This window comes from Narcine bancroftii, chromosome 2, assembly GCF_036971445.1.
Source record: "Narcine bancroftii isolate sNarBan1 chromosome 2, sNarBan1.hap1, whole genome shotgun sequence".
Taxonomy (NCBI): Eukaryota; Metazoa; Chordata; class Chondrichthyes; order Torpediniformes; family Narcinidae; genus Narcine; species Narcine bancroftii.
In genome coordinates, this window is record NC_091470.1 from 202,316,542 (window position 1) to 202,343,459 (window position 26,918).

The following is a 26,918-nucleotide window of genomic DNA, read 5'->3' on the forward strand; positions in this document are numbered from 1 at the left end:
TTGAGGTCAGGCATTGGGATGAGATGGTAAAGTGTAGAATAGAGGAGTTGGGATGTTACGGTAAAGTATTCAGTACAGAGGTGGGATGTTACGACAAGGTATGGAGTTCAGCGGTTGGTATGTTTTGGTAAAGTATTGGTAGAAGTGGTGGGATGGTAGGGTAAAATATTGAGTATTGGAGTTGGGATGTTATGGTAAATTATTGAGTAGAGCAGTTGTGATGTTACGGTATAGCACTGAGTACAGGACTTTGGATGTTATGGTAAAATATTGAATAAAGGTGTTGGGATGTTATGGTAAAGTTCTGTGTAGAGGAGCCGGGATGTTATATTACAGTGTTGAGTAGAGGATTTGGGTTGTTTTGGTAATGTATTGAGAATATTACTTGTGATGTTATGGTAAAGGATTGAGTCGAACAGTTCGGATTTTATTGCAAAGTATTGATTACAGGAGTTGGGATGTTTTTTCACACATTGGTGAGGCCACATTTTGAGCATTGAGTGCAGTTTTTGTCACCGATCTATAGCAAAAATTTTAATAATATCGGAAGAGTGCCGTGAAGATTTATTAGGATGTTGCCTGGACTTCAGGAAAGGAGTTACAGGAAAGGTTAAACAGGTTAGTACTATAATCGCTGAGGGGAGATTGAGGTATATAAAGGCAGAGTAAATGTTGGGAGGCTTTTTCCACTGTGGATGGGTGAGATACAAATCAGAGGGCGTGGGTTAAGGTTGAAATATTTAGGGGAAACGTCTTCATACAGAGGGTGGTGGGAGGGTGGAACGAGCTGAAGTAGTGAATAGAAGGTCAATTTTTACATTTAGGAAGAATTTGGACAGCTATGTGCATTGGAGGGCTGTAGGGGAATATGGTCTGGGGGCAGGTCAGTGGCACAAAGCAGGATAATAGTCTGGCACCGACTAGATTGGCCAAACGTCCTGTTTTATGTCCTGTTCTGTTCCATGGGAACCCAAGTTTCAGGCCTGGGGCCATTCATCAAGGCATGAGCCAAAAGCAGGCAAGCGGGGAAGGTGGAGGAGGAGAGGAAGGGGCAGGGGGAGGAGCACAGGCGGGGAAGGTGGAGGAGGAGAGGAAGGGGCAGGGGGAGGAGCACAGGTGGGAGAAGGTGGAGGAGGAGAGGAAGGGGCAGGGGGAGGAGCACATGCGGGAGAAGGTGGAGGAGGAGAGGAAGGGGCAGGAGGAGGAGCACTGGTGGGAGAAGGTGGAGGAGGAAAAAGCTGAGTTGATGGGGAGAGGGACACCTCTGAATGGAGAGGGAAGGGAGCGGAGAGCTGGAGGAAAGAAGACAGAGCAGTAAGGAAAGAGGGAGACTCTGGGAGGAGCTTGACAGAAACTGGAGAGCTGAGGGACATTTGCCTGTGTGGGGGTTAACAGAATTCAGAGAAGTTGAAGTTCATGCCATCCAGATGGAGGGGTCCCAGATGGAGGATGGGATGTTGTTCCTCCAATTTGCGGGTGGTCTCAGACTGGCCATGCGTCAGACCATGCTGTCAAGGGGTTGCACGCAGAGATCTGCTGAGTTTCTCCAGAATGCTTGGGTGCTTCGCCCGACCCCCAGCACCCACAGACTTTCCCGTTTAAAGCCAATGGAGGAGGTTGCGGGAGGTAACCACCTTCCTTGCTTGCCAGTGCCTCAGATCTCTGCGTTTCTTAAACCAGGGGCCAGCAGCTCCAGTAGGTTGGATTAGCAAAACTCAGGAGGGGAGTCCCCAAAAATCTTTCAGGAGTGGGGTTGTGGGGGGCAGAACAGGATGCAAAGACCAGCAAAGATACCCTGACCATCGCAACAAGTGACCCGAAACTTCGCCCACCATGCCTCCCTTGATTTTGGAAGTTTGGGTGCTTTTAATTTCAAAACCCCCTCCTGGGCCTAACTGTTGGCAGCATGCAGACACCAAAATTGTCAAATCGGTTTTGCTGGCTGAATACCTTTTGATGAATTGCTCCAACGGTTACCTTCAGAATGGTGAGAGAGGATCAGGAGGTTGACACAGGACGCACCGGCTCCAGATCCGAACACGGTGATCCTCATCGGATCCCCACCGAAGTGGCCAATGTTCTCACTTAACCACCGCAGGGCTTGGATCTGATCCAGTAGACCATAATTACCCTTGGCAGCCATATCTCCGGTACTCAAGAAGCCTAGAGGAGAAACGAGAGGAATAAAGGTTGAGCTTAACTGGCCTTGGGCGTTCCGACACTTCCTAACGAGGGAGGAGGGGCAAGGCTACCCACCACCACCACCAATCTCGACAACCTTACACGGGGGCACAGTTGAGAGCCTTCTGCCAAGCTGCAAAGGAGGACCTTGGGATCAAAATCTCTAAAGGTCGTCACGTAAGTTGAAAGGATCATTTGATATTTTTATTGGCATTGAAATTTCACACCCACAACTGCAGAGAACATATGGGTATATGTTAAAAATCAAGAAGATACTTAAGATCGTTGCAGGTTCCCCACATTTTAATTGATATTGATATTTTATTATTAAAAAAGGAAAATCTAAACCCACGACCAAGAAAGATGATGTTCAGCCAAAAAAGGATAGTCAAATGGATTGAACATTGGCTGAAAGGGAGAGGCCAGAGAGTGGTAGTGGATAATTGTCTGTCAGGTTGGAGGCCGGTGACCAGTGGTGTGCCTCAAGGATCTGTATTGGGCCCATTGTTGTTCGTTATATACATTAATGATCTAGATGATGGGGTGGTGAATTGGATTAGTAAATATGCAGACGATACTAAGATAGGTGGAATAGTGGATAATGAAGAAGGTTTTCAAGGATTGCAGAGGGATTTGGGCTGCTTAGAAAAGTGGGCTGAAAAATGGCAGATGGAATTTAATGCTGATAAGTGTGAGGTGCTTCATTTTGGTAAGAAGAATCAGAATAGGACATATGTGGTAAATGGGAGAGCATTGAGGAATACAGAAGAGCAGAAAGATTTAGGAGTAACGGTACATCGTTCCCTGAAGGTAGAAACTCACGTGAATAGGGTGGTGAAGAAGGCTTTTAGTATGCTGGCCTTTATCAATCATTGCATGGAATATAGGAGTTGGGAGGTGATGTTGAGATTGTATAAGACGTTGGTGCGGCCTAATTTGGAGTTCTGTGTGCAGTTCTGGTCGCCTAATTATAGGAAGGATATAAATAGAGTGGAGAGAGTGCAGAGAAGGTTTACCAGAATGTTGCCTGGGTTTAAGCATCTGGAGTATGGGGAGAGATTGGACAGATTGGGTCTTTATTCTTTGGAGCGTAGAAGGTTGAGAGGGGATTTGATAGAAGTATTTAAGATTATGAAAGGGATAGACAGAATGGATGTGGATAGACTATTTCCGTTAAGAGGAGGAAAGTTTAAAACAAGAGGACATGAGTTAAGAATTAAGGGGCAGAGGTTTAGAGGTAACATGAGGGGGAACTTCTTTACTCAGAGAGTGGTAGCTGTGTGGAATGATCTTCCGGGAGAAATAGTGGCGGCGGAGTCAATTGTATTATTTAAGAAAAGGTTGGACAGGTATATGGATGAGAAGAAGATGGAGGGTTATGGGCATTGTGCAGGGAGGTGGGACTAGAAAGGGGTGTTTGGTTCGGTGCGGACTAGAAGGGCCTAATGGCCTGTTTCCGTGCTGTAATTCTTATGTTATTATGTTAAGACAGAATTCTTCTAACTGTGATAGATTATCTCACCCGTCAACAGTTCTACCTTCATAACTAATCAGCAGTTATGAAAGTCACTCAAAAAGGGTGTTTGAAAATTTACAATATTCTCTACATTTAAACCTGACGTCATGTAGCCATTGAGCGTGAGTAGGCGCGGTAACGTCCTTCCATGAGTAGGCTGGGTAACGTCCCTCCATCTGACCAACACCGCCTGCCGAGCCATCAGAGAAGTAAAAGCTAGTGCATGCAAATCAGATGCCGTTAAAGTTATGCCACTCTCTCCAACTAATACCAAATAAGATAGTTTTCTTTCAAAAAGTTCAGAGAAAGTTTGAAATAATTTGTTCCAGCATTTCTCAAGACATGTTCAGAACGTTTGAATTAATGAAGCATCTCCATTGTTTCATTTATCCCAATGAGGAGATGCATCCGTATAAAAATGAGATAGTTTGACTTTGGAGATGTGAGCCTCGTGGACTACTTTAAATTAGATAAGAAGACTTATGGGATGCTGGGGTTCGTTAGTTCAAGAGCCCACTCTGGTGCGACCACACTAAGAATATTGTGGTCAATTCTGGTCACCTCATTATAGGAGGGACGCGGGAGCTCTGGAGAGGGTGCAGAGGAAATTTACCAGGATGTTGCCTGGATTGGAAAGTAAGTCTCGTGAGGCCAGGTTCGCAGAGCTAGGACTTTTCTCTTTGGAGAGTAGAAGGATGAGAGGAGATTTGGTTGGGTTCTGGAAGATTCTGAGAAATAAGATGTAAAGTCAGCACTTTTTTCCCCTGGGTGGGAGTAGCGAACCCCAGAGGATGTCCGTACAAAGTGAGGGGATTTTCTGGGAGATGTCAGGGGTATGTTTTTTACACTGAGAGTTGTGGGGGTCTGGAATGTGGTGGTGGAGGCTGGAACCTTAGGGGCATTTAAGAGGGACTTGGACAATCTTTCACATGGATGCAAGAAAAATAGAGGGTGACAGGGTGGGAAAGGTTTAGTTTTTTGGTAGGTCGGCACAACATCGAGGGTTGAATGGCCTGGATTGTGCTGTAGTGTTCTATGTTCAAAGTCAGTACAGAAGATCATCAAAATGGCCAAGAAGTTCACTGGTGTCTCCCTTTCCGCTATTGACAACATTCACCCGGGAGCGTATAGGGCTCAGAGAATTATTGAGGACCTTTTTCCATCCAGCGCCCAGGATGTCTGACCCACTTCCTGATGGTGTGTGAATGATGAATAATAACTCAGTATTCATCCGAAACAATTTCTATACATTTATTTAAAATCATATTTTAATGTATATACAGTAAACGCCAGGTATCCGACACCCATGGGGATTAGTAGATGCTGGATAAGTGAATTTTCCAGTTGCTTGAGATTATGTGTGGCCTAAACTAATGGTGAAGCATGTTTTTTGTAAACTTTCATATTTTTTACCAATTTATTTTCCATGATTTCTTTTTTGCCAGTTGCTTGAGGCTGCCAGTTGCCTGAATTCTGGGGAACAGAGGTTTTCGTGTTGGTGTATTGTGCGTAAACTGTGGTCTGGGAAAACGCGATTCATTGGCTTGCGTAGGTACATCAGATGACGGGCTTGAAAGGTCGCAATCCCATGAGATGCAGCAGCAGGATCAGGTCATTTGGCCCATTGGACATGCTTCGAATTGTGCCTGGTTTTCTCCTGACCTTCATCCCCTTGACCTTTGGCACCAATCAAGTGGGGCTAGCGGGCCGCTGTTCGAATCCGGCACTGTCAGTATGGAGTCTGCACATTCTCCCCATGTCTGTGTGGGTTTCCTCCAGGGTGCTCCGGTTTCCTCCTGCCCTTCATAAACCCACTGGGGGGTTGTAGGGTAATTGGGCAAGCATGGACTTTATGGGTTGGAAGAGATGTTAAATTAAACTTAAATCTCTTCTTTAAATTTACCCAATGTGGCAATCAATTCTGCTGATTCATCCACAAATTTCTGCCCATCTCCCAGAGTCACGGAATCAGTAACCAGAGAACGTTACCACACAGGACAGGCCTTTCGGCCCTCGATGTTGTGCTGACCTCTAAAAACCTACTTTAACCCTTCCCTCCCTATATTTTTCTTGTATCCATGCTTCTGTCTAAGAGTCTTTTAAATGCCCCCAATGTTCCAGTCTCCACCATCACCCCAGACAAGGAGTTCCAGGCACCCACAACTCTGCCTAAATCTTTGATGTCTTCCCTCCATGGAAAAACAATTGTTGGCTGTCTATCTGATCTATGTCTAGCCGCTTTCAGGTGCCATCGCTGCGAGAATGTGCCTGCAGAAGCGGCTGCTGGTGTGTTTGAATGAATGTTCAGGTGGCAGCGCTGAAGGCGCTGTTCTGGCACCTGAAAGGGCCGGCTGCAGGAGAGGTGCCTTGGAGGAATGCTAGCTCCTGTTGACTGTGGCCGCAGTCCTGCCCGCTCTTAGTGCTGGGGCGGCCAGCGCAGGACTTCGGGGCAGGGGCGGCCGGCATGGGACATCAGGGTTGGGGTGGCTGGTGCGGAGGGGGAAGGGGCAGCAGGGAAGGGGGGCAGTCAGGCACGGGGAGTTAGGGTTTCCAGCTGATTGACATCAACTCACTCCCTAGCAGCTGCTATTGCTTTCAGGTTCCTTCAGGGGGACTGTTTGGATGTGGCAATTATACTTCCCTGAGGAGGGTGGGATAGGTACTACTCATGGCTGGATTTTCCACATTCGGGTAGAATAGACGGCTTTACATTGGGGTATTCTGGCCACCTGAAAGCGGGATCAGAATTTTGTAGACCTGACCAGGGTGGGGTGGGGGGGAGGGAGGGCAGTGGGGAAAGGGAGAGTGGGAACGGGAGGGAAGGGAAATGGGAGGAGGGGGAGGGGGAGCAACAGAAGGGAAGAGTCGGGGAGAGGGAGAGAGAGAGAGAGAGAGAGAGAGGAAGAATGAGGGAAAGGGAGTGGAGGGACAGAGGGAGCAAAAGGTGGAGAGGGTGGGAGAGAGTGAAGGAGGGAGAGGGAGACAGAAGGATAGATGGAGAGAGAATTGGGGAGATAAGGGAGGGAGAAGAACAAGAGACTAAGGATGAGGAAGGAGGGGGGAGGGGAAGGACAAAGTAGGGATCTATTACAGCTTTTACCTGAGGGAGTTAACTGAAACCTGACCTGCAAACTGGGCCCAGGGAGAGGGAACAACTTCAGGATAGAAGGGCGTCCGTTTAGAACAGAGACACGGAGGAATTTCTTCAGCCAGAGAACGGTGAATGTGTGGCCACAGGTGGTTGTGGAGGCTGGGTCATTGGGTGTATTTAAAGCGGAGCTTGATTAACCGGGAGGGTCAAAGGTTATGGGGAGAAGGCCGGGCAGTGGGGAAATGATTCAACAGGCGGGGCAAGTTCAGTGGGTTGAATGGCCTATTTCTGACATAGCAGGCTTGTCAAGGAATGGTGTGGAGTGTCTATCTCTGCAGATATGAAACAGCAGCAGGTCTGCAGGCTGAGATTGCGGTTGGTGCGGCCTAATTTGGAGTTCTGTGTGCAGTTCTGGTCGCCTAATTATAGGAAGGATATAAACAGAGTGGAGAGAGTGCAGAGAAGGTTTACCAGAATGTTACCTGGGTTTAAGCATTTAGAGTATAGGGAGGTATTGGACAGATTAGGTCTTTATTCTTTGGAACGTAGAAGGTTGAGAGGGGATTTGATAGAAGTATTTAAGATTATGAATGGGATAGACAGAGTGGATGTGGATAGATTATTTCCGTTAAGAGGAGGAAAGATTAAAACAAGAGGACATGAGTTAAGAATTAAGGGGCAGAGGTTTAGAGGTAACATGAGGGGGAACTTCTTTACTCAGAGAGTGGTAGCCGTGTGGAATGAGCTTCCAGGAGAAATAGTGGCGGCGGAGTCAATTGTATTATTTAAGAAAAGGTTGGACAGGTATATGAATGAGAAGAAGATGGAGGGTTATGGGCATTGTGCAGGGAGGTGGGACTAGAAAGGGGTGTTTGGTTCGGTGCAGACTAGAAGGGCCTAATGGCCTGTTTCCGTGCTGTAATTGTTATGTTATGTTATGTTAAAACCCACACAGAACTGCTGAAGCAGCTCAGACTGTCTCACAGCGTTTCAAAGCAGCAGCCGTATTGAAGTAATGCTGACGAGAGCGGCTATGTGCTCAGGCAGCTCTGAAGATTTCTCTGGCCTGCGTTTCCCGAGCCCTTATTAAGCAGACACCCCTCTCACGAGCCTCATGGGTATTCACTATACATCCAATTTTGATAGCTCTGCAATGCAGGAGAATCCATGGCGAAAGGCTGATGAGAAACAGGAGGGACAAATGTGCTGGAGAAATTCAGCAGGCCACACAGTGTCCATGGGCCATCACAGCACAGCAAACAGTCTGTGTCGAGGTGTGTTTCTGCCTCGTCCCAGTCCTTGTCCCTCCCCCACCCACAAATTTTCCTTCAATGTTCAAATTGAGCATTTCAGCTCGTTCCATGCCCCCACCCGTGAGTGTGAGAGAGAGTGTGTGTGTGTGTGTGTGTGAATGTGTGTGTGTATGTGTGAGAGAGAGATGAGTGTGTGTGTGAGAGGGAGTGTGTGTGTGAGAGAGTGTGAGTGTGTGAGAGAGAGTGAGTGTTGGAGAGAGTGTGAGTGTGAGAGAGAGAGTGTGAGTGTGTGTGAGAGACTGTGTGAGAGAGAGAGTGAATGTGAGAGAGAGAGAGAGAGATAGAGAGTGTGTGTGTGTGTGTGTGTGTGTGTGTGTCCGAATGAGCCCTGGAGGAGGCCATTTGGTTCATCGAACATGCACCAGTTTCCCGGCATTCTTTGCCTTCTCAACGATTAACTCCCCACATCCCTCCGCTCCTTACCCCTGAATACACACTACAGGCAGAATTCCGGTCTTGTTCGGACCTGCGTGGTAGTAGCAAGTACGGATTTCCATGCAACTGCCAATTTTCTGCATGTGGTATGGGTGCTGCAGAGAAAAGGATTGGAGGTCAATCCTCCCCCCACCTCTGCCCCTCCCCCATCGGCGTGATCTGCATTGTCTGAAGAGGGCGCGCTAAACTCGGTGAAGACCTCTTCCACCCCCGCACACAGCGTCTTTCAGCAATTCCCGTCGGGGAAGAAATCCAGGAGGATCAGAGCCAGCACCACCAGGCTGAGGAACGGCTTCTTCCCGCGGGCAGTGAGAAAGGAATTCCTCACACTATCTGAGATTCATATTTTAAAAAGAATATGCATAAATATTTGTGTAATTGAAGACTTGTCCTGTGTATGTATTGTTTATCTGTGTATGTGTGTTACGTCTGGTTGTGTGTCTGTGTGTTTTGCACCGAGGACTGGAGAACACTGTTTTGTTCAACAAACTTGAATTGATTTGATGTGGCCATTGTCCAATCTGGGTTGATCCTGCTCATCCACAGTCTATTCCATTCCATTCGAAGCACCTTCCATCCTCCAGTTCCATCTCCAGGTTTCAAGGAGAATGGGGTTGAGAGGATAAACACATCAGCTGAAAGGTGGAACAGACTCAATGGGCCGAATGGCCTAATACCACTCCTGAGACTTAAGCTCGTAGATTTCCTTCGGTGGAACTAAAATGATCAGGAGCAGGCAGCATTCAGGTTCTCTCTCGCTGTCACTGATCACACGTCTACTGCCTCAACTCCACAAGGCTCTCCAGAATCGACCTGACCATCACCAAGCATCAGTTCTAATCATTTCATCCTACGCCTCGGCTCTCTTGTGGCAGGTCTTAAGAAGAGAGTTAGCATCTGATAATAACAGGGCAGAGTGGGAACGAAAACCATCAGCGGATTTCCAAATGATTTTCAATCATTTCAATCAATTGTCCCGCGAGCCAACTCTACACTCCCTTCTCTTCCTTCATGAGAACTAGGAAAGACATCCATCCGGCCCTACGAGCTTGTCAATGTGATGATCAGCTCATCTCCACCTGCCTACCTTGTCCCCGTATCCCTTAATTCCCTGACTGGGTAGAAATCGATCCAACTTTGTCTTCAATACATTTACTGAGGTCGTCTCCACTGATTCAATGGGCAGCGAATTACCACCCTCTGGGAAAAGCCGTTCCTCCTCATCTCCGTCCTAAATCTACCACCCTAAATATTGATGCTATGTCCCCTAGTCCTGGTGCCCCCTCCCACCAATGGAAGCAACTTACTTGCCTCTGTCTTATCTACGCCTTTCTGTAAGATCCCTGCTCGTTCTTCACATCATGGGCTGAAGGACTGTGTTGGAAAAGCTTACAGGGAAGCAAATGGGGCTAACGCTCCGAGGGCTGATGGGTTGAATGGCCTCCTATATCCTGTTTTGGGTGAGGGGAGGTTGAGATATGAAGTATTTCCTTGTCGGCCGGCGGCCCAATGGAGGACGGACACCAATGGCCCTCTTACCCCATGGGATGCAGCTCCCTCTCACTGCGAACGGAATGAGTTTGTCACGGGACAAACATCGACGGGACGGACTTGGAGGAGCGTTGGGGCCAATCGCAAGCAGGTGGGGCCACCGCGGGTAGGGCAGTTTGGACAGATCGTGGATAGGATGGGTGGGACAGGGGAGGTGGGACGAGTGTGGGTGGGACATTTGGAAGGATCCATGGATAAGATGGGTGGGATAGGGGAGGTGGGACCAGTGTGGGTGGGACATTTGGACGGATCCATGGATAAGATGGGTGGGACAGGGGAGGTGGGACCAGTGTGGGTGGGACATTTGGACGTATCCATGGATAGGATGGGTGGACAGGGGAGGAGGGACCAGTGTGGGTGGGACATTTGGATGATCCATGGATAGGATGGGTGGGACAGGGAAGGTGGGACCAGTGTGCGTGGGCCATTTGGATAGATTTGTAGATAGGATGGGATTAGAGAGATATGGGGTCAAATGCAGGCAGGTGGGTCCAGTGTGGGTCAGACAGTTTGGTTGGCATGGGCAAGATGGGCCGTAGGGCCTGTTTCTATATTGTCTGACCTGACAGTTATCTGCACGAGTAGCAAGTCACGTTCCTGCTCGAGGAGAACCATGAATATTTATTGTCTACCTATTTTGTGTTTATTTTCCCTTTTTAGTGCGATTAAGCTCACAATGTTCGCTGTTCTTGAAGTTGTTGATCTGGCAAAGTACCTGCGCTATTGCAGCAGGTCGGAATTCCGGTGCAAGTATAAAGTTGTCATTATGCAAAGGGTCAGCAGAGAGGAGATGGACCAAAGGGTCTCATCCTTGTATAGGGGACATGAGTGATTGCGGTCAAACTGTCCTCTTACCAAGTACTAAACACACCGAAATGCTGGAGGATCTCAGCCGGTCTTTTTAACATCTATAGGAGACAAAGATATATCACCAACGTTTCGGACCTGAGCCCTTTGTTGAGGAAAAATCCGCAAGGGCAGAAGCAGGAAGTCTCCAGATTCAAACAACGGGGCAGGAATCCAGACCAACTAAAGGCGATAAGGGACGAGGTAGAATTTATCACGTCTGTGGGAAAGGAGAGATGACGGGGGGAAGGAAGGGGGTGGAGGTTTTAACGAAAGCCAGATATTAATGCCATCTGGTTGGAGGGGTCCCAGTTGGAAGACGAGGTGTTATTCCTCCAATTTGTGGGGGAGGGGGTTCAGTCTGGCAGCGTGTGAGACCATGGACAGATATGTCGACAAGGGAAATGGGGCGGGGAATTGAAATGTGTTGCCACTGGGAGATCCACGCTATTGTGGCGGGCAGAGCCGAGGGGCTCGACGAAACGACCTCCCAGTCTCTGCGATGTAGAGAAGACCACAGCAGGAGCACCGGATGCAGTCGATGACCCCCGCAGGGTCACAGCATATATCCTGCTTTTGCATTTTCTAATTTTATTTCTTGAGGAAGGACTCAGGCCCGAAACGTCGGCAATATACCCTCGATTCCTCTAGATGCTGAATAGACCGGCTGAGAACCTCTGACATTTCGCTGAGTTTACTACGATCACCGCGTCGGCAGCCCCTCTTACCAAGTACACCCAGTCGGTAGTTTATGGTGACCACGATGACATTGCCATAACTTGCCAGGACGCTCCCCTCGAACATGTTACCCGTGCCCTCCATGTACGAACCTCCATGGACGAACATCATCACCGGTTTGGGACCGCTGTCTCGGATATCTGAAAGAGAGGGGTGCACACATAGGGGTCAGCGAGGTTGCCGGCCCCAGTCAATATTTAGGTCTTGCCCGCCTCATCACTGCCTCACTGCCATTGTCCTGAGACTTCCCTCTGCAAAGTTCTTAACCTCCCATTTTGAAGCCCTAGGTGGGGGGGGGGGGGCAGAGTTAATGGCAGAAAATGTCCCCACCCCAACCCCCCCATAAGTCATCACCTATTGGGTAAGAGCACTGCCTAGTGGGAAAGTGGCGGAGAGGGTCAGATTCCAGATTTATTGTTAGAGTATACACATGATATCACATACAACCCTGAGATTCTTTTTCCTGTGGGCAAGGCAGAATTACCGCTTATTGACAGTGCAAAAAAACTGTACACATACATATGTAAACAAATGAAATGTAAACAAACTGACTGTGCAATACAGAGAGGAAAAAAAATCAATAAAGTGCACAAGTGTGAGTCCTTAAATGGGTCCCTGATTGAGTTTGTCATTGAGGAGTCTGATGGTGGAGGGATAACAGCTGTTCCTGAACCTGAGGGTGCGAGTCTTGTGGCCCTGAGACCTCTTTCCTGATGGCGGCAGTGAGAACAGAGTGTGCTGGGTAGTGTGGGGTCCTTGAAGATCACTGCTGCTCTCCGACAGCAGCGTCCCCCCAGAAGATGTTCTCGACGGTGGGGTGGGGTTCTGTCTGTGATATCCCGGGTTGTGTCCACTATCTTCTGTAAGAGTTTACACTGAGTGGGGTATTGGTGTCCGCCCCCCCCGTGCCAGGCCTTGATGCAGCCGGTTGACACACTTTTCCACCGCACCTCTGTAGAAACTTGTCGGGGTTTCTGGTGTTGTACCAAACCTCCTGAGGAAGTAGAGGCGCTGACGTGCTTTCTTCATGACGCCATTGGTGTGTTGGGTCTGGGAAAGATCCTCCGAGATAGTGACTCCCAAGAACCTAAATGAGCTACCCCTCTCCCCCTCTGATCACCCAGTGATCACTGGATTATAAACCTCTGGCTTTCCCTTCCTGAAGTCAACAATCAGTTCCTTAGTTTTGGTGACATTGAGCGCGAGGTTGAACCATTCGGCCAAGGTTTCAATCGCCCTCCTGTATTCTGACTAATCCCCATCATTTATACAACCCATTACTGTGGTATCGTTAACAAAAGTAGATGGTGTTGTCATACTGAACCACAAAGTCAGAGGCCCTGCAGGGCTCCGGTACTGATGGAGATGGTGGAGAAGATGTTCTTACCAATCCTCACTGGTTGTGGTCTGGAGGTGAGGAAATCCAGGAGTGAATTGCACGGTGGGGCACTGAGAGTCCCAGGTCTTGGAGTTTGCTCATCATTTTTTGAGATTAAGCCATTCAGCCCATCAAGTCTGTTCTGCTGATCAAACTACAGCAGATGGATTCCCCTCCCAATCCCGTTCTCCGGCCTTCTCCCTGTAACCTTTGACCCTCCCCGACTAATCGTGAACCGATCGACCTCCACTTTAAATGTACCCAATGTCTTGGCCTCCACAGTCGCCTGTGGCCTGAATTTCATCCCCAAAGACTGGTGCGAATGCCAACAGGCGTTTCGCGGAGAGCGAGCTGACCGTCTGCATCATTGCCTGGTGCAGAGGTTCCAAGGCACGAGGACAGGAAGAGGCTGTGGAGAGTTGTGAACTCGGCCAGCCCCATCGCGGGCACCAGTCTTCACTCCATCGAGGACACCTACAAGAGATGGCGTCTCAAGAAACACTCAAGGACCCCCCACCACCCATCGGGAAGGAGGAAGGAGCCTTGCACCCAACAGCTTATACCCCTACTCCATCAGATTTATGAATGGACAAAGAACCACTGACATTCTTGACTTTTGCATTCAATACAAAATGTATTTCATTCCTAGAAACGTGTCGCAAGAGATCAAATTTAGTGACGTGTTCATCACAGTAAATTCTCATTCTGATTCAGATCCACCTCTGCTCTCAAGGGATGCCCTGCTGCTCCCTGGCCCTGGACACTTCCTCTACTGAAACATCACATTTAGCGTAGTGGTGAGCGCCAGCAGCCGGGGTTCCACTCCTGCGCACTCTGTAAGTTTTCATGTTCGCCGCGTGTCTGTGAGGGCTTCCTCCGGGTGCTCTGGTTTCCTCCCTCCCTCCCTTCAACAATGTACAGGAGGAAGGGGAGGGAAGGTTGTAGGTTAATTTGGTGTAATTGGAGGGCCAGATTCGAGGTCCAGAAAGGTCTAAATTTAAACATTTAAAATCTTCTCCGTATTCACTCTTCCCAGCCCTTTCAATATTTCAGAAGTTTCCATGAGATGCCCCCCTTTCTAAACTCCACTGAATGCAGGCGCAGAGCTGTCAAACACTCCTTGTACATTGATCCCTGGGATCATTCAGAATCCGAATCCAAAACCGAATCAGAATCAAGATTTATTGTCATGAACAAGTCACGAAATTCAGGGTTTTGCGGCTGCTTCAGAGGGCAAACATTCTTATTAGAATCATCACACATTACTATAAAAAATTAAAAATAACAGTGCACAAAAAGTCAGGCCGTGTCTGTGGGTGACTGATCTTTCGGGAATCTGATGGTGGAGGGAAAGAAGCCTTCCTTGGGCTTCAGGCTCCTGGACCTTGTCCCTGATGGTAGTAGAGTGAAGAGGGCCTGGCCTGGGTGATGGGGGGAGGTCCTTGAGGATAGAGGCTGCTCTTTTAAGACCCCGCCTCATGTTGATGTCCTTGATGGAGTGGAGTCTGGGGCCCATGATTTGGCAGGCCGGGTTAACGGCCCTCTGGAGTCGGCGCCTCCATACCAGGCAGCGCTGCAACCCGCCAAAATGCTCGCCATGGTCCACCTGGAGAAGTTTTGGGGATAACCCAATCTCTTCAGACACCTCACAAAGTATAGCCGCTGGGCGAGCCTCCTTCGTGACTGGCCTCAATGTGGAGGCTCCAGGACACATCCTCGGAGACGTTGACCCCCAGGAATTTGAAGTTTTTGGCCCTCTCCACTGCAGACCCCTCCACTGGTCCGTGTCCTCCTGACTTCTCAGAAACCTCCTCAATTCGATTCGACTCAATGCCATTTTGCATCATTATCTCTACACTACGGCTCAAAGCTTTGTTTTGCGTGATATCCAGCAAAGCCGACCCATACCTCAGTCCACCCAGTCGAGCAGAATGAAGCCGTCGAGCGTGTGGTACAGGGCATAGAGCAAGGATTAGTGAAATGGTGAGCAGGCCCCATCTTTCACCAACAGGAGGACCATTCAGGAATCAGGAAAGAAACCATCCTTGAACCTGGAGCTCAGTGTGTGGGTGAAGGGTTGTCGGTTCTCAGAGCGGCCTGGAACCTGGTACCAGTGGAAGCACAGAACACTGGAGCCTTTGGCCCCTCTAGCCGGGGCCCAACTGTTATTCTGTCTCATTCCTTTTCCCTCTGTATCCCTCCCTCACAAGAACCCATCCAAATGTTTCTTAGGGGCCAAAATTGAGCCTGCCTTCACCAATAATAACCTCGCACTCAACTTCAGCAAAGCGAGGGAACTGAAGGCAGAGGGAAACCTGTCCTCCTCAAATTCCTGGGCAGTCAACGTCTCAGACGCTCTGTCCTGCGGTCGCCGAGTCGATGTAGTCACAAAGCCAGGCTCACCAGTGGCTGTATTTTGGTGAGGAGATTGAGTTGGTCACCGACGACTCTCACACCAGTGCACCAGTGGGGAGCATTATGACAGGTGGGGTCACTGTCTGGTCCGGACGTGCCTACTCCCATCTTTTGTCTGCTGGTCTGGACTCCCCCCTTCCCCCCACTCCCATTCTTCCCCCTTTCTCTCCGCCTTTATCAAGACACCCGCCTGCTTTCTGCTTATCCCTTGAAGAGGGGCATCGATATAGAGGTAGGTGACGTATTATCAATAGCTCAAAAGACCAGAGTTACAGAATAATAGGCATTTATTTACAATACACTTAAAGGTGTGACCCAGGTTCTCTGGGGAGGGGGTTACAGTGTTGGAGCATTTATACAGGGTCAAGAGGGAGGACTCTCGGGTAGAGTCACAGAACGGGGCTGAACCCGATTAATGAGTTGACAGTAGGTCAGATTGTGGCGCACTGAGGAAGCAGCAAGCACAAACACAAAAGGCTGTCCAACTGGGTTGGAATGAATGTCTGGAAGTGCGGTGGTATGATTATTTGGAGTGGAGTGGAACAGTCATGGCGAGTGTTGTGGAACAGTGATCGGGAATGAGATGGAAAAGAGATCTGGAATGGGGTACCAACAGTGATCCGGAGTGGGGTGAGAACAGTGAACTGGAGTGGAGTGGATCAATGATCTGGAGTGGGGTGGAATATTGATCTGGAGTGGGTGAGAACAGTGATCTGGAGTGGCTTGTAACAATGATCTGGAGTGGATTGGAAAACTGATCTGGAGTGGGGTGTCACACTGATCTGGAATGGAGTGGAACATTGATCTGGAGTGGGGTGGAACAGTTATCTGGAAAGGTGTAAATCAATGATCTGTAGTGGGAAGGATCTGTGATCTGGACTTGGGTGGAACAGTGGTCTGGAGTGGGGTGGAAGACTGATCTGGAGTGGGAAGGAACAGTGATCTGGAATGGACTAGAACAGTGATATTGAGTGGAGTGGAACAGTGATCTGGAGTGGGGTTGAACAGTGATCTCCAGTGGGGTGGAACTTTGATCTGGAGTGGCGTAGACCAGTGACCTCCAGTGGGGTGGAACTTTGATCTGGAGTGGCGTAGACCAGTGATCTCCAGTGGGGTGGAAATGTGATCTGGAGTGGGGTAGAACAGTGATCCAGAGTGGGGTGAATCAGTGATATGGAGTGGGGTGTAACACTGATCTGGAATGGTGTGGAGCAGTGATCTGGAGTGGGGTGGAACAATTATCTGGAGTGGGGTGGATCAGTGATCTGGAGTAGGATGTACACTGATCTGGAGTGGGATGGAACACTGATCTGGAGTGGGGTGGAACACTGATCTGGAGTGGGTTTGGACACTGATCTGGAGTTGAGTGGACCAGTTAACTGGAATGGGTTGGAACACTGATCTGGAGTGGGATGGAACAGTGATCTGGAATGGGGTGGAACACTGATCTGGAGTGGGGTGGAACACTGATCTGGACTGGGGACGATCTGTGATCTGGAGTTGGGTGGAACAGTGATCTGGATTGGGGTTGGGGAGGAACAGTGATCTGGAGTTGGATGGATCAGTGATCTCTAGTGGGGTGGAACATTGGTCTGGAGTGGGGTGAGAATAGTGATCTGGAGTAGGGAGGATCCGTGATCTGCAGTTGAGTGGAACAGTGATCTGGAGTGTTGTCAAACAGTGGTCTGCAGTGGGATGGAACAGTGATCGGGACTACCTTGGAACAATAATCTGGAGTGGCTGGAACACTGATTTGGAGTTGAATGGCACAATGATCAGGATTGGGGAGGATCTGTGATCTGGAGTTGGGTGGAACAGTGATCTAGAATGGTGTGGACCAGTGATCTGGAGTCGGGTGGAACAGTTATCTGGAGTGAGGTGGATTGGAAAACTGATCTGGAGTGGGGTGGAACAGTGTTCTGGATTGGGGTGTCACACTCATCTGGAATGATGTGGAACAGAAATTGGGAGTGGGGTAAAACAGTTATCTGGAATGGGGTGGATCAATGATCTGGAGTGGGAAGGATGTGTGATCTGGAGTTGGGTGGAGCACTTATTTGGAGTTGGATGGAACAGCGATAAGGATTAGGGAGTATCTGTGATCTGGAGGATCTTGAGTGGGGTGGAGCACTGATCTGGAATGATGTGGAACAGTGATCTGGAGTGCAGTGGATCAGTGATCTGGAGTGGGATGCACACTGATCTGGAGTGGGATGGCACTCTGATCTGGAGTGGAGTGGCATAGTTATGTGGAGTGGGGTGGGAACAGTGATCTTGAGTGTGTTGAATAGTTATCTGGATTGGGGAGGATCTGTGATCTGGATTTGGGTGGGACAGTGATCTGGAGTTGGGGGGATCTGTGATCTTGAGTGCGATGGAACAGTGATCAGGAGTGGGGTGGAAGAGTGACCTGGAGTGGGGTAAAATACTGATCTGGAATGATGTGGAACAGTAATCTGGTGTAGGGCGGAGGAGTTATCTGGAGTGGGATGGGTCAGTGATCTGGAGTGGGATTCACATTGATCTGGTGGGATGGCACACTGATCTGGAGTGGAGTGAAACAGTTATTTGGTGTGGGGTAGGAACAGTGATCTGGAGTGGAGTGGGAGAGTGATCTGGGATGGACTAGAACAGTGATCTTGAGAGGAGTGGAACAGTGATCTGGAGTGGGGTGAATTAGTGATCTAGAATGTTGTAGACCAGTGATCTGGAGTGGGGAGGAACAATTATCTGGAGTGGGGTGGAATATTGATCTCGAGTGTGTGGAAAATTGATCTGGAGTTGGGTGGAATATTGATCTGGAGTGGGTTCAACAGTGATCTGGAGAGGGGTGGAACAGTAATTTGAAGTGGGATGGATCAGTGATCTGGGGTCGGGTGGAACAGTGATCTGGAATGGTGTGGAACACTAATCTTGAGTGGGGTGGAACAGTGACCTGGAGTGGAGTGCAACTAGGATCTGGAGTGTTGTGGAACAGTAATCTGGAGTGGGATAGGGCAGTGATCTGGACTGTTGTGCATCAGTGATCTGGAGTGGTGTGAAGCAGTGATGTGGAGTCGGAAGGAACAGTGATGTGGAGTCGGGTGGATCAGTCATATGGAGTGGTGTGGAACACTGATCTTGAGTGTAGTACAACAGTGATCTGCAGTGGTGTGGAACAGTGATCTGGAGTTGTGTGGTGATCTGGACTGTTGTGGATCAGTGATCTGGACTGGTGTGGAACTGTGATCTGGAGTGGGATGAAACAATGATCTGGAGTGGGGTGGAACAGTGACCTGGAGTGGTGGGGATCTGGGATCTGGAATGTTGTGGAACAGTGATCTGGAGTGGGTGCATCGGTGTTCTGGATTTCGGTGGAACAGTGGTCTTGAGTGCGATGGAACAGTGACTTGGACAGTTGTGGATCAGGGATCTGGAGAAGGCTTTAACAGAAATCTGGAGTGGGTTAGGTACATTGATCTGGTGTAGGGCAGAATAGTGATCTAGAGTGGGATGAGACAATGATCTGGAGCAGGGTGGATCTGTGATCTGCATTGGGTGGAACAGTGATCTGGAGTTGGGTGGGAGCAATGATCAGGAGTGGGGTGGAACATTGATCTGGAGTGGGATGCAACAGTGATGTGGAGTAGGGTAGAACAGTGATCCGAAGTGGGGTGAATTAGTGATCTAGAATGTTGTAGAACAGTGATCTGGAGTGGAGATGATCTATGATCTGGTGTTAGATGGAACAGTGGTCTGGAGTGGGGTGAGAACAGTGATCTGGATTATGGAGGATCCGTGATCTGCAGTTGAGTGGAACAGTGATCTGGAATGTTGTCGAACAGAGATCTGCAGTGGGATGGAACAGCGATCACGATTGGGAGGATCTGTGATCTGGTGGAACAGTAATCTGGAGTGGGGTGGAACAATGATCTGGAGTGGAGTGGAACAGTGATCTGGAGTGGAGTGGAACAGTTATCTGGAGTGGGGTGGATCAGTGATCTGGAGTGGGTTGAACAGTAATCTGTAGTGGGGTGGAACAGTTATCTGGAGTGGAGTGGAACATTGATCTGGACTGGGGGTGATCTGTGATCTGGAGGGGTGGAACAGTCATCTGGATTGGGGTGGAACAGTGATCTGGAGTGGGGTGGAGCACTGATCTGGAATGATGCAGAACCGTGATCTGGAGTGGGGTGGAATAGTTATCTTGAGTTGTATGGATCCATGATCTGGAGTAGGATGCACACTGATCTGGAGTGGAATGGCACACTGATCTGGAGTGGAGTGGAACAGTTAACTGGAGTGGGGTAGGAGCAGAGATCTGAAGTGGGTGGAACAGTGATCTAGAGTGGGTGGAACTGTATTTTGGAGGGGAGTGGAACAGTAATTTGGAGTGGGCTGGACTAGTAATCTGGAGTTGGGAGAAACAGTGATGGTGAGTGTTGTGGAACAGTGATCTGGAGTGGGGTGGAACACTGACCTGAACTGGGGATGATCTCTGATCTGGAGTTGGGTGGAACAGTCATCTGGATTGGGGTGGAACAGTGATGTGGAGTGGTGTAGAACAGTGATCCGGAGTGGTGTGGAACAGGGATCTGGAGTAGGGTGGACAGTGATCTGGAGTGTTGTGGAACTGTGATCTGGAGTGGGGTATATCAGTGATCTGGGCTTCAGTGGAACAGTGGTCTTGAGTGCGATGGAACAGTGATCTGGAGTGGGGTCGAACATTGATCTCGAGCGGGGTGGATAATTGATCTGCAGTGGGTGGAACAGTGATCTGGAGTGGGTTGAACAGTGATCTGAAGTGGGGTGGAATAGTTATCTGGAGTGGAGTGGAACAGTAATTTGGAGTGGAGTGGAACAGTAATTTGGAGTGGGGAGAAACAGTGATGGTGAGTGTTGTGGAACAGTGATCGGGAGTGGGGTGAGAACAGTGATCTGGAGTGGATTGGAAAACTGTTCTGGAGTGGGTTGTGTAATGGAACATTTAAAACGTGTTTTTTACTTTTGCAGACTTTGCTTCTGCAAGGCTGAGAACCTGCTTGTTTTTTAGAATCAGCAGACATAAGCTAAATGCCACCGAGGGCCAGAGATGCAGTTATCTGATGAAAGGACATCTGTGTACCAAGAACATTCAACCTTCCTGCTTGTTTTGGTCACAGACTGTCAGAGGCCTAGCCTTGATGCAAGATAAACCATTGAATTCAAAGTGATAAGCAGAAAATTACGTTATTCGATGGAAGCCTAGCATGCTAGCTTGCTCGCTTATCTTTCTTGCTGTGCTGGAAATAGGTGCTTGGGTAAGTAGTTTTTGGATAATATAAGCCATGGTCCCACTGCTGAAGTTTGAGACTCTTCGAGAGGTGGCAACATCTCTCAGCAAGAAGAAGAAATTCTAGAGTCCAGCCAACGTCCCAGTCGGGGAAGATGGAGAAGCTGCTACCGGCACCCTGACAAACTTCTACAAGTGTGCATTCCTTGCCTCGCTTTGGCAGTTGGGACCAATCCAGGTGTTGATAAGTATAGTTGGGAAGGGCTTGCATATTGTAGTTTGAAATTAGCTTTTGAATTTGTAATAATCATTTGTATAAAATGAACTGCTCTCGGTGTGTGTGTCTATTTTCTTTCGGTAGCTCAGACACTGTGACCAATCTAAAACGAAGAAAGTGAGAGGTATAAGTTTACCCAAGACAGGGTGTCACACTGATCTGGAATGGAGTGGAACATTGATCTGGAGTGGGGTGGAAAGTTATCTGGAGTGGGGTGGATTAGTGATCTGGAGTGGGATGAACAATGATCTGGAGAGGGATGGCACACTGATCTGGAGTGGAGTGGAACAGTGATCTTGAATGGGGTAGGAACAGTGATCTGGAGTGGATGGAATAGTGATCTGGAGTGGGGTGGAACAGTGATCTGGATTGGGGTGTCACACTATTCAGGAATGGTGTGGAACAGTTATCTGGAGTGGGGTGGAACAGTTATCTGGAATGGGGTGCAACAGTTATCTGGAATGGGGTGGATCAATGATCTGGAGTGGAAAGGATGTGTGATCTGGAGTTGGGTGGAGCACTTATTTAGAGTTGGATGGAATAGTTGTCAGGATTGGGGAAGATCTGTGGTCAAGAGTGGGTGGAATGGTGATCTGGAGTGGGGAGGAGAACTTATTTGGAGTTTGGTTGAGCACTAATCTGGTGTTGGATGGAACAGTGATAAGGATTAGGGAGTATCTGTGATCTGAAGTAGGGCCAAACAATGATCTGGAGTGGTGTAGAACACTGATCTGGACTGTGGAAGATCTGTGATTTGGATATGGGTGGAACAATGACCTGGAGTGGGATGGATCAGTGATGTGGAGTGGGGAAGAACAGTGATCCGGAGTGGGGTGAATCAGTGATCTTGATTGAGGTGAGAACAGTGATCTGGAGTATAGAGGATACGTGATCTGCAGTTGAGTGGAACAGTGATCTGGAGTGGGGTGGAACAATGATCTGGAGTGGGGTGGAACACTGACCTGGAATGGTGTAGAACAGTGATCTGGAGTTGGGTGGAACAGTTATCTGGAGTGGGTTGGATCAGTGATCTAGAGTAGGATGCACACTGATCTGGAGTGGGATGGCACACTGATCTGGAGTGGAGTGGTCCAGTAATCTGGAGTGGTGTTGGAACAGTGATCTGGAGTGGGTTGAAAAGTGATCAGGAGTGGGGTGGAACAGTTATCTGCAGTGGGATGGATCAATGAACTGCAGTGGGAAGGATCTGTGATCTGGAGTCGGATGGAACAGCGTTATGGAGTGGGGTGGAACAGTGATCTGGAGTGGGATCAGAACACTGATCTGGAATGGGGCTGAACATTGATCTGGAGTGGGGTAGATCTGTGATCTGGAGTGGGATGGAACTGTGATCGGGAGTGGGGTGGAATGTTGATCTGGAGTGGTGTGGAACAGTGGTCTGGAGTGGGATGAAATAGTGATCTTGAGTTGGATGGAACAGTGATCTGGATTGGTGTTGAACTAGGATCTGGAGCGTTGTGGAACAGTGATCTTGAGTGGTGTTGAACAATGATCTGGACTGTTGTGGATCAGAGATCTGGAGTGGGGTGGAAGACTGATCTTGAGTGGCGTCGAACAGTGAACTGGAGTGGTGTGGAAATGGGATCTGGAGTGTTGTGGAACAGTGATTGGAGTGGGGCATATTGGTGATCTGGAGTTTGGTGGAACAGTGGTCTTGAGTGTGATGGAACAGTGACTTCGACTGTTGTGGATTAGGGATCTGGAGAAGGGTGGAACAGAAATATTGAATGGGTTAGGTACATTGATCTGGTGTGAGGCGGAATAGTGATCTGGAGTGGAATGAGACAGTGATCTGGAGCGGGGTGGATCTGCGATCTTGAGTGGGATGGAACAGAGATCTGGTGTGGGTGGAACAGTGATCTGTTGGGTGAGAACTGATCTGGAGTGGGGATGATCTGTGATCTGGAGTGGAATGGAACAGTGTTATGGATTGGGAGGAACAGTAACCTGGAGTGTTGTGGAACTGTGATTTGGAGTGGGGTATATTGGTGATCTGGACTTCAGTGGAACAGTGGTCATGTGCGATTGAATAGTGATCAGGAGTGGGGTCAAACATTGATCTGGAGGGGGGTGGATAATTGATCTGGAGTGGGTGTAACAGTGATCTGGAGTGGGTTGAACAGTAATCTGAAGTGGGGTGGAACAGTTATCTGGAATGGGGAGGATCTGTGATCTGTTGTTTGGAATAGTGATCTGGAGAGGGGTGGATCAGTGATCTGGATTGTTGTGGAAGAGTGATCTCCAGTGGGGTGGAACTGTGATCTGGAGTTGGGTAGAACAATGATCTGGAGTGGAGTGGAACAGTGATCTGGAGTGGGATGGAACAGTGATGTGGAGTGGGGTAGAACAGTGATCCAGAGTGGGGTGAATCAGTGATCTAGAGTGTTGTAAACAGTGATCTGGAGTGGGGGTGATCTGTGATCTGCAGTTGAGTGGATCAGTGATCTGGAGTGTTATCGAACAGTGATCTGCAGTGGGATGGAACAGTGATCTGGAGTGCCTTGGAACAATAATCTGGAGTTGGCTGGAGCACTGATCTGGAGTTGGGTGAAACAGTGATCTGGAGTGGGATGTAACACTGATCTGGAATTGTGTGAAATGGTGATCTGGAGTGGGGTGGATCAGTGATCTGGAGTGTTGTGGAACAGTGATCTGGAGTGGGAAAGGACAGTGATTTGGACTGTTGTGGATCTGTGAACTGGAATGGTGTGGAACAGTGATCTGGAATGGGGTAGAACAGTGATGTGGAATCGGGTGGAACTGTGATCTGGAGTGGGGTGGATCAGTGATCTGGAGTCGGGTGGAACAGTGACCTGGAATGGTGGGGAACTAGAATCTGGACTGTTGTGGAACAGTGAACTGAAGTGGGATGGAACAGTGATCTGCAAGTGGAATTGAACAGTGATCTGGAATTGGATGGATCAGAGATCTGGTGTGGGTGGAACAGTGATCTGTTGGGTGAGAACAGTTATCTGGAGTGGGCAGGATCTGTGATTTGGAGTGGGATGGAACAGTGTTATGGATTGGGATGGAACAGTGACCTGGAGTGTTGTGGAACTGTGATCTGGAGTGGGGTATATCGGTGATCTGGACCTCAGTGGAACAGTGGACTTGAGTGCGATTGAATAGTGATCAGGAGTGGGGTCGAACATTGATCTGGAGGGGGTGGATAATTGATTTGAAGTCGGTGGAACAGTGATCTGGAGTGGGTTGAACAGTGATCTGAAGTGGGGTGGAACAGTTATCTGGAATGGGGAGTATCTGTGATCTGTAGTTGTGTGGAATAGTGATCTGGACAGGGGTGGATCAGTGATCTGGATTGTTGTGGAACAGTGATCTCCAGTGGGGTGGAATTGTGATCTGGAGTTGGGTAGACAGTGATCTGGGGTGGGGCGGGACAATGATCTTGAATTGGCGAGAACAGTGATCTTGAATGGGATGGCATACTGATCTGGAGTGGAGTGGAACAGTTATCTGGAATGGGGTAGGAACAGTGATCTGGAGTGGGGATGATCAGTGATCTGGAGTTAGATGGATCAGTGGTCTGGAGTGGGGTGAGAACAGTGATCTGGAGTAGGGAGGATCCGTCATCTGCAGTGGGCTGCAGCAATGATCTGGAGCCAGGTGGAACAGTGATCTGGAGTGGGATGGAACACTGATCTGGAATGGTGTGGAACAGTGATCTGGAGTGGAGTGGAACACTGATCTTGAGTGTGGTGGAACAGTGATCTGGAGTGGTGTGGAACAGTGATCTGGAGTGGGATGAAACAGTGGTGGAGTGGGGTAGAACAGTGATCCGGAGTGGGGTGAATGAGTGAGATAGAGTGTTGTAGAACAGTGATCTGGAGTGGGGATGATCAGTGATCTGGAGTTAGATGGATCAGTGGTTTGGAGAAGGGTGGAACAGAGATATGGAGTGGGTGTGATACATTGATCTGGTGTGAGGCAGAACAGTGATCTGGAGTGGAATGAGACAGTGATCTGGAGCGGGGTGGATACGTGATCTGGAGTTGGATGGAACAGTGATCTGGAAGTGGAATTGAACAGTGATCTGGAATTGGATGAAACAGAGATCGGGTGTGGGATGGATCTGTGATCTGGAGTGGGGTATATCGGTGATCTGGACTTCAGTGGAACAGTGGTCTTGAGTGCGATGGAACAGTGATCAGGAGTGGGGTCCAACATTGATCTGGAGGGGGAGTGGAATATTGATCTGGAGTGGGTTGAACAGTGATCTGAAGTGGGGTGGAACAGTTATCTGGAATGAGAATCTGGGATCTGCAGTGTGTGGAATAGTGAACTGGAGAGGGATGGATCAATGATCTGGATTGTTGTGGAACAGTGATCTCCAGTGGGGTATAACAGTAATCTGAAGTGGGGTGGGACAGTGATCTTAAATTGGTGAGAACAGTGATCTTGAATGGGATGGCACACTGATCTGGAGTGGAGTGGAACAGTTATCTGGAATGGGGTAGGAACAGTGATCTGGAGTGTGTTGAACAGTGATCTGGAGTGGTGAGGAACAGTGATCTGCAGTGGGGAGGATTTGTGATCTGGATGGGGATGGAACAGTGATCTGGAGTGTGGTGGATCAATGATCAGGAGTGGGGTCCAACAGTGAGCAGGTGTGGGGTGGTACAGAGATCTGGAGTGGGGTGGAACAGGGATCTGGAGTGATGTGGAAAAGTAACGTGCAGTGGGATTAAACAATAATCTGGAATGGTGTGGAACAGTGATCTAGAGTGGGGTAGAACACTGATGCGGAGTGTTGTGGAACAGTGATCTGGAGTGGGGAGAATCGGACATCTGGAGTTGTGTGGAACAGTGGTCTTGAGTGCGATGGAATAGTGATCAGGAGTGGGGTGGAACAGTGAGCTTGAGTGGGGTGGAACAGTGATGTGGAGTGGTGTGGAGCAGTGATATGAAGTGGTGTGGAACAGTGATCTGGAGTGGGGAGGAACTGTGATCTGGAGTGGGGTATATCGGTGATCTGGACTTCAGTTGAACAGTGGTCTTGAGTGCGATGGAACAATGATCAGGAGTGGGTTCGATCCACTGTTGTGGATCTGGGATCTGGAGAAGGATGGAACAGAAATATGGAGTGGGTGTGGTACATTGATCTGGTGTGAGGCAGAATAGTGATCTGGAGTTGAATGAGACAGTGATCTGGAGCGGGGTGGATCTGCGATCTGGAGTGGGATGGAACAGTGATCTGGAAGTGGAATTGAACAGTGATCTGGAATTGGATGAATCAGAGATCTGGTGTGGGTGGAATACTGATCTGTTGGGTGAGAACAGTGATCTGGAGTGGGGAGGAACTGTGATCTGGAGTGGGATGGAATAGTGTTATGGAGTGGGTTGGAACAGTGACCTGGAGTGTTGTGGATCTGTGATCTGGAGTGGGGTATATCGGTGATCTGGACTTCAGTGGAACAGTGGCCTTGAGTGTGATGGAAGAGTGACTTGGACTGTTGTGGATCTGGGATCTGGAGAAGGATGGAACAGAAATATGGAGTGGGTGTGGTACATTGATCTGGTGTGAGGTAGAATAGTGATCTGGAGTTGAATGAGACAGTGATCTGGAGCGGGGTGGATCTGCGATCTGGAGTGGGATGGAACAGTGATCTGGAAGTGGAATTGAACAGTGATCTGGAATTGGATGAATCAGAGATCTGGTGTGGGTGGAATACTGATCTGTTGGGTGAGAACAGTGATCTGGAGTGGGGAGGAACTGTGATCTGGAGTGGGATGGAACAGTGTTATGGAGTGGGTTGGAACAGTGACCTGGAATGTTGTGGATCTGTGATCTGGAGTGGGGTATATCGGTGATCTGGACTTCAGTGGAACAGTGGCCTTGAGTGTTATGGAAGAGTGACTTGGACTGTTGTGGATCTGGGATCTGGAG

General features: G+C 49.0%; 1 protein-coding gene across 1 annotated transcript in view; it reads right to left on the minus strand.

The window, feature by feature from the left end:
• LOC138753063 (neuroligin-2-like) overlaps positions 1-26,918 on the minus strand; it is a 464,672-nt gene that overhangs the window by 162,884 nt on the left and 274,870 nt on the right. Inside the window, exons 3-4 of the mRNA XM_069915655.1 lie at positions 11,662-11,811; positions 1,978-2,163 (exon numbers count right to left, since the gene is read on the minus strand). Of these exons, the coding sequence (XP_069771756.1) occupies positions 1,978-2,163; positions 11,662-11,811 (336 nt within the window). The remainder of the gene's footprint in view (positions 1-1,977; positions 2,164-11,661; positions 11,812-26,918) is intronic.